The 12543-nt window shown below is 41.3% G+C and overlaps 1 protein-coding gene across 1 annotated transcript in view; it reads left to right on the top strand.

Annotated features, from left to right (window-relative positions):
- Window positions 1–12543, top strand: part of CCDC170 (coiled-coil domain containing 170) — a 111710-nt gene that overhangs the window by 24078 nt on the left and 75089 nt on the right. Inside the window, exon 4 of the mRNA XM_040427349.1 lies at window positions 8429–8563. Coding sequence (XP_040283283.1) covers window positions 8429–8563 — 135 coding nt within the window. The remainder of the gene's footprint in view (window positions 1–8428; window positions 8564–12543) is intronic.

Here is a 12543-nt window from a genome sequence, read left to right as displayed (position 1 = left end):
GAGATGCGGAGCAGAAGCACGGATCGGAACCCCACAGAAGCACTACTGAGTGCTTCCGTGGTGTTTATGTCCGTGCCTCCGCACCGCAAAAAAATAGAACTTGTTCTATTTTTTGGAAGTGCGGACGGATCATGGACCCATTCAAGTTGAATAGGTCTCGATCCGTCCCGGCTGCCGCACGGACGTAGCCCGTGCATTGGGGACCTCAAATTGCAGTCCCCAATGCACAGAACGGATGCACAACGTTGGTGTGCAAGAGGCCTAACTTTGGCGGAACCACCAACAGTGCAGGGGTTTATTGAGACCGGCATCTGAAGTGCCAGTCTTAAATGTGCCCCATAATTAATAATTTTAGTGTTTGCCTTTATTACACATTATTTATTTTCTTAGTAGGAAATTACTGACCTAAAACATTTGATGGCTCAATGTTATCATAGGTAAACAATACTTTTTCGCATATTTTTTGTATTGTTAGCTTGAATGTATAGAACTGTGTGTTACTTGGCTAATATGTTTTTACTGGTGAGAGACGCATCTGACACATAAAACTGTAAAGTAGTCATTTAATAGCAGTAGAGAATTGGATGTTTTCCCTAAACTATAGTAACTATCATATTAAAAAGTAAAATAAAAAATTGTGTATCATTCATAAAAAAGAAAGTAATACCTTGTAAGTAGGGGTGGGTTTAGACATTACTGAACACATAATATGTGTGAAGTCCTTCACCCCTTAAGGACGCAGCCTAATTTACATCCTGGCTCTTTAAGAGTTGGAGAGAGCAGGCAAATGCCTATGCCTGCCCTACATGCAGTGAGAGGCATGGCCGACAAGAACCAGGCCTCAGCCTGCGGATGGACGTTACAGCGCTACTCCAGCGGCCGGGACCATCGAGCAGAGAGAGGGAGATGACAGTGGGACCAGACCACTGGAGCAAGGTGGCAGCACTGCCCATCAGTAGGAGAGGAGCAGAGATGGGCATGGACAACCACCATAACATAAGATCTTCTAAGGACCAGATTTTTTATTTATTATATCCTGATATGTAGAATCATAGAATTTAAAGAGGGAGTACTTTTTCTCATGACTGTGTATAATATATATATATATATATATATATATATATATATATATATATATATATACACACAAACATTTTTTTAGTCCCTTCGGACAAAATACAATTTTCATAGTATTTTCTTGAATTTTTCGATTATAATGCATTTTCAAATTATTATTTTTTTACCTAGGATTTCTAGGATAATTTTTAAAATTTCTTATTTCCCACATCCTGTTGTTGTTGCTGTAATGTGGTGTGAATTTTCTGCCCACCAAATCTGAATGAAAAATTCACAGTGTATCTGCCTTGGATGAATATACTCTAAATTTCTCTTGTGTTCACAGCCTGAACCCTAGAGAAGTGTCTATGTACGTCTATCAGTGTGATGTCACTACTATTATTGTTACTGTTGCCATATTGAAACTACTCCCTTTATCTCGGTGGGTAGTTTTGTTGTGAACATAAAGAAGCTCCCTTGGAGACTATTGCCGATGCTTTGTAAACAGAATGAATGGTGACTAGAGCAGAATGAGAAGGAGTGTAATTACTAGAGGTCCACACAGTCAGATGAAAACTCCCAGCTCTTGAGGAAATAGATGACACGACTGTGCACTAGGGTTAAGTATTTGGATCTGGTAATTGCCGAAGTTATGGACTCTGTATACTTGCATACTGGTAGTCATGAAACTATTTAGAAATTTGTTTAAAAGTTTTCATAGGGCATATGAAGTTGCTGCTCCGTTCATTTCAGGGGGGCATCAGGGGGTACGGCGGTCCCCATTCTCGTGATTGGTGGGGTTCTCAGCGGCAGGATCCTCACTGATCTAATAGTTATCCCCTATCCTGTCAATGGGGGATAACTTAATCTAACTGGAATACCTCTTCAATGGACATTTCTGCAATTATGGATACTCCAGGCAGAAATTCAAACACTGATAAGTTTAGATATGAAATATTACACGGGTACATTTTTTTCGGGCATTGTGTGAAAAATAACAATGCAAAGACTATATCAGATAGTAAGATGTGAGCACAAGTCTCTTTACATGGGACAATATTACAGCAGATTGTCGGGATGGAAGCGTTCCCTCCCGACAATCTGCTGGTCGCTGGTGGAGGAGACCACTGCATTTACATGAGAGATGGGGAGGAGCGATCATTAATGCCATTGCCCTTCCCCATTCTCATTGTTTGCCGACAACAGATTGTGTTTACACAGCATGATCTGCTGTCCAGAAACAAAGATTTTTGTGTTCGCACAAACGATCCAATTACCCAATGAACAAGCATTTCAGCGGTACATTTACATGATCAGTGGTACTGTGAACGCTTGTTAGCGATGATCTAGATCCTGTAGCTGAACAAGCGCTGTGTATACAGCAAGGAAGTGATGTGCAGCTTCCTGTACTGACCCGGTGGTCATGTGACCGTCAGGGCCGGGAGACTGTAGGAGCTGACGGGTCTTCCACAGACTGTACATTATAGTATACTGCTGTACAGCCTCTCTGGGGGGTGTTTTTCCCCTGTAACTGGAGTTACTATGTCAGCCTCAGTTACAGGAAAAATTAATAGTGGGAAAAAAAAGTGAAATTAAATGTCCCCCAGAGGTCTTGTGTGGCCTTATGGGGGACATAAAGTGTAAAATAAAAAATAAAAAAATAAAAATAATGAAGTGTTTTATAAAAAATAAAAATAAAGTTTCACATGTAAAAAAAATTTCACCAATGAAGTAAATAATAAAATGTTAAAAATAGAAAACAATAAAATAGACATATTTGGTATCGCCGTGTCCGTAATGACCGGGTCTACAAAAATATCACATGATCTACCCCTACAGGTGAACGCCATAAAAAAATAAACATTACGCCAAAAAAAGCTTTTTTAGTTACCTCACCTCCCAAAAAATAATGTTAATCGACAAAAAAAGTCGTATGTACCCCAAAATGGTAGCAATCAAAACATTACCTCATCCCGCAAAAAATTAGCCCCCACACAAGACCATAGCCAGAAAAATTATAAAAATATGGCTCTAAGAAAATTGTGTAAAACGTAAAAAAATTAAATAAAATAGACATATTTGGTATTGCTGCATCCGTAACAACTGGATTTACAAAAATATCACATTATCTACCCCATCAAGTGGACGGGGTAAAAAAAAATTAAGCCAAAACAGCTTTTTTTTTTAGTCATCTCCCCTCCCAAAAACATAATATCAATCAAACAAAAAGTCGTATGTAAAACCCAAAATGGTAGCAATAAAAATGTCACCTCATCCCGCAAAAAACAACCCCTTACACAACACCATTGTCAGAAAAATGTAAAAAATATGGCTGTAAGAAAATGGCAACACAAAAACATGCTTTTTTTTTCTAAAAATGTTCTTTTTGTGTAAAACGTAAAAAAAAAAGTAAAAAAAAAATAGACATATTTGGTATTGTTGTTTCCGCAATGGCCAGATCTTTTTTTTACACAGTTCACTTGATGTGGTAGATCATCTACCACATCAAGTGAACTGTGTAAAAAAAATATAGAAAAATGACACTAAACCGCTTTTTTTTGTGAGTTCACCTACCAAAAAATAAGATAAAAAGTGACCAGAAAGTCAAATGTACCCCAAAATTGTGCCACAAAAAGAAGCCCTTACACAGCTCAGTAAACAAAAAAATAAAAAAATTATAGCTCTTAAAAACCATGACAGAAAATTCCATGTTAGAAAATCCAGATGCTGCTCCATCTCTTCTGAGCCCTGGCATATCCCTAAATAACAGTTTACAATTGGGGTGTTACTGTATTCAGGAGAAAATGGGTAGCAAATTTTGGGGCGATATTCTCCTATTATCTTTTGTAAAAAAGAAAGTTTGGGCCTAAAGCACTATTTTCTTGTAAAAAATATATAATTTTTCATTTCCACAGCCAAGTATTATAAATTCTATGAAACGCCTGTTGGGTCAAGTGCTCACTAAACCCCTTAAAAATTCCTTGCGTGGTGTAATTTACAAACTGTGGTTACTTTTTGGGGAGTTTTCACTGTGGGGGTACCTCAGGGTTTCTTCAAATGCAACATGATGCCCAAAGACCATTCCAGCAAAATCTGCCCTCCAAAAATCATATGGCGCTTTCTGAGCCCTGCCGCATGCCCATACAGCAGTTTACAACCACATATGGGGTGTTTCTGCAAACTGCAGGATCAGGGTAATAAATATTGAGGTTTGTTTTGTTGTTAAACCTTGATGTGTTACAGAAAAAAATGGAAAATCTGCAAAAAAAATTAAAATAATAATTTGGAAATGTCACCTCTATTTTGCTTTATTTCCTGTGGAGTACTTAAAGGATTTCTAAAACCAGTTTTGAATAGTTTGAGGAGTGTAGTTTCTAAAATGGCGTCATTTCTAAGTAGTTAATATTTTGTGAGCTCCTCAAAATGACTTCAGAACTGAACTGGTCCTTAAATAATTGATTTTTGATTTTTTTTTTTAAATGTAAAAAAAATGCTTCTAAAATTCAAAATCTTCTAACGTTTAAAAAAACTAAAATTACGGTACATTACTAAAATGATGCCAACATAAAGTAGACATATGGTGAATGTTAATTAATAAGTATATTATGAGGTATCACTATCTGTCATTAACTTTTGGATTTTTTTATAAATAAAGGTAAAACATATTTACCATTTACATAATGTACAATGTGTTCTCTCAGGCATCTCCCATATCTCCTTCCCTCCAGGACTTATGGAAGCAGCGTAGCTTGCTCTGCTGTGCTGTATGCGTAATTACAATTAATGTTACGGAAACAGTGGCAAGCCGGTGTTCTAACAAAAATCCTTACTTCGTGAAAATACCTTACCCCTCGTGACTTCCGGGGGTGTGCGCCTCAGCGCAAGCGCACTACCACGGCACGGGTAAGATAAAATTACATGGATCGCTGACTCACTGACACCGCACGTGCACCATCAGGGGTAAGGAGATCTAATGTTCTTTTCTCGTTACCCTCACACTGCGCACGCGCGGATTGTGAAATCTCCTTACCCTCACAAGGGTTATGGTTTAGGTTTAGGGTTAGGTATAGGGCTATGCCCCCCAATATGCTGCACCCACAACCCACTCCCCAGATGGCTGATAGTGCTAGGAGCAAAATCCTGTGCGTGCGCTGTGTGAGGATAAGGAGAAAAGACAGTCAGATTTCCTTACCCCTGACGGCGCACGCACGGTGTCCGTGAGTCAGCGCTCCAGGTAATTTTATCTTACCCGTGCTGTGGTACTGCGCTTGCAGGAAGTCACGAGGGGTAAGGTATTTTCACGAAGTAAGGATTTCTGTTAGAACACTGGCACGCTCGGCTGTTCCAGTACGCTCGGTCACCTGGGGCCGTCACTTGTTCCCACATTAGAGGAGAGGAATGAATAGATTCATAGGAATAGCTGAATGGTCATTTAAAGGAAATGTGTCACCAAAAATTGTATCTGCCAGTTAAAACCAGATAGTAGCACATCTGCTTTTTTCAAATCTGTTTTTATTTTCTGATTATAGATTTTTTTATTTTATGTCCTAAACATAATTATGGGGGCGGCCCTCTTGGCTGAGTTGTTCTTAACAGCATTTATAAAGCATTAAAAACATTGCTTTATGGCAGTCCCATGGGCCATAGACACAATGGACTTATTGACTTATATGGGAGAGTATTCTAGACATGCTCTGTGACCTGTGCAGAGGTCATTGTACAAGGAAAGAATAGATAAGCTCTGACAATCACCTATTGTCTTATCTATACACAAGGTGATATCATTACAGGCAGGATTTGCGTTAACTCCCGTAAAGTAATCTGTACAAACCAAGAAGTGGCGCCAATTATTAGACATAGTGGCCAGTGCAAAAACTGCAAGATTTTTTGTTTTAGTTTACATAGTGACATGGAAAATTAAAAATAACATCTTCAAAAATTATAAAAAATATGTTAAACATAAAAAAGTGATTTAAACAGCAGGTCATTTTCTGATGACACATTTCCTTTAATGTGGAACACTAATCGTAACTATATAAGACATGTCATTAGTGGTGACAGGTCCTCCTTAATGCTGAAAGTAGGCAAGTGCAAAAGGGGTCAAAGCACTGTATACAGATTCTGGAAGGCTTTTGAAAACAGGTGGTAAACTGAATCCAGAGAAGACATTCAGGAAAAACCTGCTGGAGTGTGAAGAAGAACTGCTACAGTACTTAGAAGATGAAGAATTCTCTAGCACTCTAAGGCTACATGCAGACGTCCGTGTCAGTTTTGGATCAGTGGTAACACGGACCGCGTTGAATCTGTGTTTTCTCCCGTGACAGATCTGTGTTGGGTCCGTGGGTCAGTTTTTTGCTGTCTGTGAGCCATCCGTGTTTCACTGACACTCAACAGCTGAAAAATAATTTTCAAAGAATCTCTTCTTAATGAACCGTGAAACACGGATGCAACACAGATGGCATCCGTGTTGCATCCGTGGTTTTCACGGACTCATTGACTATAATGGACGTGATGGATCCGTGGCAGGTGGACAAAATAGAGTATGCATCTGTGCTAAAAAAACAGACCCACGGACCGTGCTAAAACACTGATGTGTGAATACACACATTGAAATGAATGGGGACGTGTGCTGTCCGTGGAGAACACGTACAGCACACGTCCGTGAAACACTGACGTGTGAATGAGGCTTAAGGCCTCCTTCACACGGGCGTTACGGATTGGGGCCAGATAGGATGCATGTGCGTGGCGGGGAAATCGTGCGAGTGAGCACACAAGTTCAGTCAGTTTTGACTGCGATTGCGTTGCGTGGATCAATTTTGCGCGCGCGTGAGAAAAAACTGAATGTGGTACCCAGACCCGAACTTCTTCAATGAAGTTCGGGTTTGGGTTAGTTGTAGTGTAGATTTTATTATTTTCCCTTATAACATGGTTATAAGGGAAAATAATAGCATTCTTTAATACAGAATGCTTAGTAGAAGGTCAATTGAGGGTTAAAAAAAAAATTATAATTAACTCCCCTCCTCCATAGCTGCCAGTCTCTGCTCTTTCTTCAGGACCTGTGGTGACGTCACTGAGCTCATCACATGGTCCAATCACATGGTCCATCACCACGATGATGGATCATGTGATTGGACCATGTGATGTGACGTCACCACAGGTCCTTTAGCCGGCAGCTCATGATTAAAGAAGTAAGAAAAGATCGGCAACTACGCGATCAAGAGGAGGAGTTCATTTTTTCAAATTTTTAATCCCTCAATCCACATTTTACTAAGCATTCTGTATTGAGAATGCTATTATTTTCCCTTATAACCATGTTATAAGGGAAAATAATAAAGATCGGGTCCCCATTCTGATCGTCACCCAGCAACCATACGTGGAAAATCGCACCGCATCCGCACTTGCTTGCGGATGCTTGCGATTTTCACACAGCCCCATTCACTTCTATGGGGCCTGCGTTGCGTGAAAAACGCACAAAATAGAGCATGCTGCGATTTTCACGCAACGCACAAGTGATGCGTGAAAATCACCGCTCATGTGCACAGCCCCATAGAATTGAATGGGTCAGGATTCAGTGCGGGTGCAATGCGTTCACCTCACGCATTGCACGCGCGCAGAAATCTCGCCCGTGTGAAAGAGGCCTAACAGTCTCTAATATTATTTATTTCATGCACTTACATCGCGCTACTATATTCCGCAGCACTTTACAGACATTAACATCCAGCTGTCCCCAATGGGGCTCACAATCTAAGGTTCCTATCAGTATGTCTTTGGAGTGTGGGAGGAAACCCACACAAACTCCATGCAGATGTTGTCCGTGGTCGTATTCGAACCTAGGACCCCAGCGCTGCAAGGCACAGTGCTAACCACTGAGTCACCCTAAAGCTAAAGGTACACAGGAATGTCTTAACGATAGGCACTCCTGCCCGCTCGGCTGTTCTAGTACGCCCAGTCACCTGGGGCCGTCACTTGTTCCCAGCTCATTGTGGAAATGGCAAGAAGAGACAACCTCTTTAACAGATTTCTTCCATGCACAGATACCTTTGCTGACACTCCGCACATCTGCCAACCATATGTTCTGCCATAGCTCCGGCAGCGGATTTTGGGGCAGGAACTACAGCTTTTGTCCATTGTGGGTAGTGGACGGAGCTAGTTACTGCAGCGCTGCTACCATTCACTTCAATAGCTGATAGTGACTTGGCATACTTTATTCACACTTTCACACCAAAAGCTGCTTTATATAAAAAACCTGCTCAAAAACAGCAAGGAAAACGCAAAAAGGTGCAGATAAATTTACTGTGATTCAGTATTGTTGCAAAAAAAAGAAATGTGCTGCACAAGTAAACGACATTAACTGGTATTTTTTCTTTGCCAGTCTTCCTACTCTGATCCACAATTTATGGATGTACCTATCACACGGGAGCAAACGAATCATTATAGAATGGTTGCGGAGAATTCTCACAGTGAACTGGCGGCTCTTCATGTAAAATATGAAACTGCGCAATCAGAGGTAAATGTTTCCATGCTAAATTACTGTATATTTTTTTTATTTATTGTAAACTGCCTTTATTAAAGGGGGTATAGGAAGAAAATCACAAAAATCTTAAGTCCTTCCTTAGGCAGTACTCTGATTTCAGAATTTTACACGGGCTTAGTTGTCCATAGCAACCAATCAGATTCCACCTTTCATTTTCCAATGGAGCTGTCAAAAATAAAAGGTGGAATCTGATTGGTTGCTATGGGCAACTAAGCCAGTTCTACTTTATACCAGTTTGATAAATGACCTCCCCCTTTCCCCCCAGTCTTATGCACAAATTTGGACACCTTTTATGTGAGAAGATATGTTTTGAGCAGATAAAACAAAATATCATCTTTCTCCCTATTTCCTATTCAAATGTTCTATACATCAACAGAGGGTCTCACTGTGTGGACTTTACATAGTAGCCTGTGCAGCAGTCATGCAAATTGTAAGGCTGCATTCACATGGCAGTTAAAAAGGAACACACTGTCGGTTTTTCAAGTCCATTTTTTAACCATTCGTTCATCCATTTTTTGACCGTCTGTCCATTTTTAAAGGCCGTTTTGTATGCTTTTTTTTTAACAGCTGTGAAAAACAGCCATCGAAAACTGATGATTTTCATTCAGGTAGACACCCAACTCCTTCAGTGCCCTCAGTATATATATTATGCGCCCCATAGTGCTCCCAGTATAAATTATGTACTCCTTTGTGCCCCTATAGTTATAATGGCCCCCAGTATAGATAATGGCCACCTTAGTGCCTCCCAGTAGTTATAATAGCTTTCCTTTTTTTAAATCAAATCGTTTTTATTGAACAATAAATATATAGTATAACATAAAACAATACGTTGTATTTTCCTTTCTTTACCCTATCCACCTTGTGGAATCAGTGAACAACAGTAATCATAGAGATACCAACACACAGTTTTATCACGTACCTATACATTGCGTGTACACATGCTAAAACAAATATTTTAGACATAGAATTACCAATATCTTAACCTTCCCAACATCCCTCCCCCCCTCACCCTGCCCTAACCCCCCCCTACCCTAACAACTGGTCTTGACCATCACGAGCCTATATAACCACATGAGTATGAGATAACCATTCACTCCACATTTTGTCAAACTTCTGAGGACACCCTCTCTTCACATACACCCCTTTTTCAAGTATCAGCATGTCATGCACCTTCCGTTCAAACTCACTCAGTGTAGGCGGACTTCCCTGGATCTACCTCATAGCAATCAGCTTCCTGGCCACATATAGCAATCTCCCCACAGCTACCTTAACCGTTTCAGTCCCTCCAATCTCAGACACATACCCCAGAATACACACCTTAGGATCTTTTTGAATTTTCAATGTCAGTTTGCTATTAATCATATTCCTAACATCCTCCCAATAATTACCAACTACTGGACAAGACCACAGCATATGCAACAAGTCTGCACCATCTTCCATACACTTTGGACACTTGTCATCACTTTTCACTCCTATCTTTTTCAGGAACACCGGTGTTTTGTACACTCTATGTATGATAAATAGTTGGGACAGTTTGCCCTGTTCACTCAAGGACACCTTGGGGACTCCTTCCAATATATCTTCCCACTTATCCTTAGACATATCTCCCACGTCAGCCTCCCATTTTTTCATTCTTGAAAGCGGATACCCCTCTAAGAATTTTTCCAGTAAAAGAGCGTACACCTGTGATATTAACCCTCTTTTTCCCCCACCTGTCGGAAGAACAAGCTTATGAACCACCTCCATTTGAGCTATCTCACATCCTTTCCGCAACGTGACCTCAAGGGCATGCCTTATTTGAAGATATTTATAGAACCACTCCCTAGGGATATTAAATTCCTGCTGCAGGTTTTGAAATGACTTACATATCTTGTCCTTAATTAATTGGCCAATTCTCGTCACTCCATAAGTTTCCCAGTTCCTAAGTCCTGGTATGGCAAATAGTTCTGGCAACAAGTGGTTCTTTCCAATAGGAGAAAGTTCACTAATACCACCCACTCCTCTTAGCTGCTTCACTTTTGCCCAAACTTTTTTCATAAGTTCAATAAGAGGGAGTTTTTCCCTCCCTGCATGCATTCCTGAGCCTTCCAGAATGCCCATGAGGTCACGACTGCCCAGCCAATGTTGCAATATCTGCCCAGTCATGTCCGGTGCTTGCAGATCAATCCATCCCTTAAAATGCTGACATTGGGAAGCCAAAAAATAAATCCATGCGTTAGGGACAGCTAGGCCCCCTTCCGACTTAGAGTACTGTAATGACTCCAGTTTGATCCTAGCCTGCCTATACTTCCAAGTAAGATCTCTAAATATAGAGTGAATTTTCTTGAATCCATCCAGAGGGATCCATACGGGAGCATTATTCAGTACATATAGCAACTGGGGCATCATAACCATTTTTAAAAGGTTAACTCTACCTACCACCGAAAGAAAGAGTCTACACCATGACCTCACTTTAAGCCTAAAAGTAGCCAGCAATGGGGACAGATTAAGTTCTTCAAAATCCGATAGCCTCGGTGTTATATGCAATCCCAGATATTTAAATTTATCCACCCAGGGCACCAAACTATCTACTTGTCTGCCTGCCAGGGCCTGCCCATCAATTGGCATCAAAGAGGATTTTTGCCAATTTATCCGAAGTCCAGAAAAGCTACCAAATCTGTCAATCAATGCCATGGCCGCATCCAGGGACGCACCAGTATCGCCCATGAAAAGTAGAGTGTCATCAGCGTACATAGCCACTTTATTGTGCAGCCCGCCGTATCTAAACCCCTCTATACTTGTTGATAAGCGAATATGCGCCGCAAGCGGCTCTATTGCAAGAGCAAACAATAAGGGCGACAATGGGCATCCCTGCCTGGAGCCCCTGGCAAGGGGGAAACAATCTGACAACCCTCCATTAGCTCTAATTCTCGCCTTAGGACTAGAATACAGGACCTGTACCCACTGAATGAACCGCTCACCAAAGCCCATAGTTCTCAGGACCCCCCACAAATACCTCCATTCCACACTGTCAAACGCCTTAGCGGCGTCAAGCGCAAGCAAGGCCCTGTCTCCACTGTTATCCGCTGGAATATTTAAACTAGTGTACAGCCTACGAAGATTAATAGCCGTCGATTTCCCTGGCATAAACCCCGTCTGATCCGGGTGTACTATGGTCAGAATCACCTTGGACAGCCTGTTCGCCAACACCTTCGCCAGGAGCTTAACATCAGCCGTGAGAAGTGAAATTGGCCTGTAGGAATCCGGTATTTTAGGATCCTTTCCAGGTTTAGGTATAACCACAATTATAGCTTCCTGCATCGAATGTGGTAACGAACCTGCCTCCAATAAGTGCTCAAACACCTTAAGTAATTCAGGGAGTAATATCCCCTGCAGCTTTTTGTATACCTCTACTGGGAGACCATCAGCTCCAGGCGCCTTACCACTTGCCATGTCCCCAAGTGCAGCTTCCAGTTCCTCAAGTGTAATCGGCTCCTCCAGCCTTTCTCTATCCTCTTCTGACAGCACCGATAACTGTGCCTCCCCTAGGAAATCATTCAGAGCCTCATCAGAACTAGATCCAGTGGAAGTATATAGAGATACATAAAAGCTTTTTAGAATATCTAATATTCCTTTTGTGTCCTGGCTACTGTTCCCCATGTCATCTATCAGTTCCTGAATGCAAGAGGAGCCCCTCTGGGCCTGCGAGACCACCGACAACAAATGACCCACCTTCTCTCCTTCATCAAAAGATCTCTGACGATAAAAGCTTCTCTTTCTATCTGCGGCCTGGACTAAATGACATCTCAGCTGCTCCTGAGCTACCGCCAGCGCCTCACTACTAACTGTGGTGGGGGATCTACTAAACTCTCTCTCAGCCTCAGCCACTAGTACATGCGCCTTAACATCCGCCTCCCTGGATCTGGATTTATGCTTGTTAATTTCTTTCATCAAAACTCCCCTCAGGAATGCTT

This window comes from Bufo bufo, chromosome 4 (assembly GCF_905171765.1).
Source record: "Bufo bufo chromosome 4, aBufBuf1.1, whole genome shotgun sequence".
NCBI classification, from domain to species: domain Eukaryota; kingdom Metazoa; phylum Chordata; class Amphibia; order Anura; family Bufonidae; genus Bufo; species Bufo bufo.
Note: the sequence above shows the minus strand (reverse complement) of the source record. Positions and strands in the feature narration are given on the sequence as shown.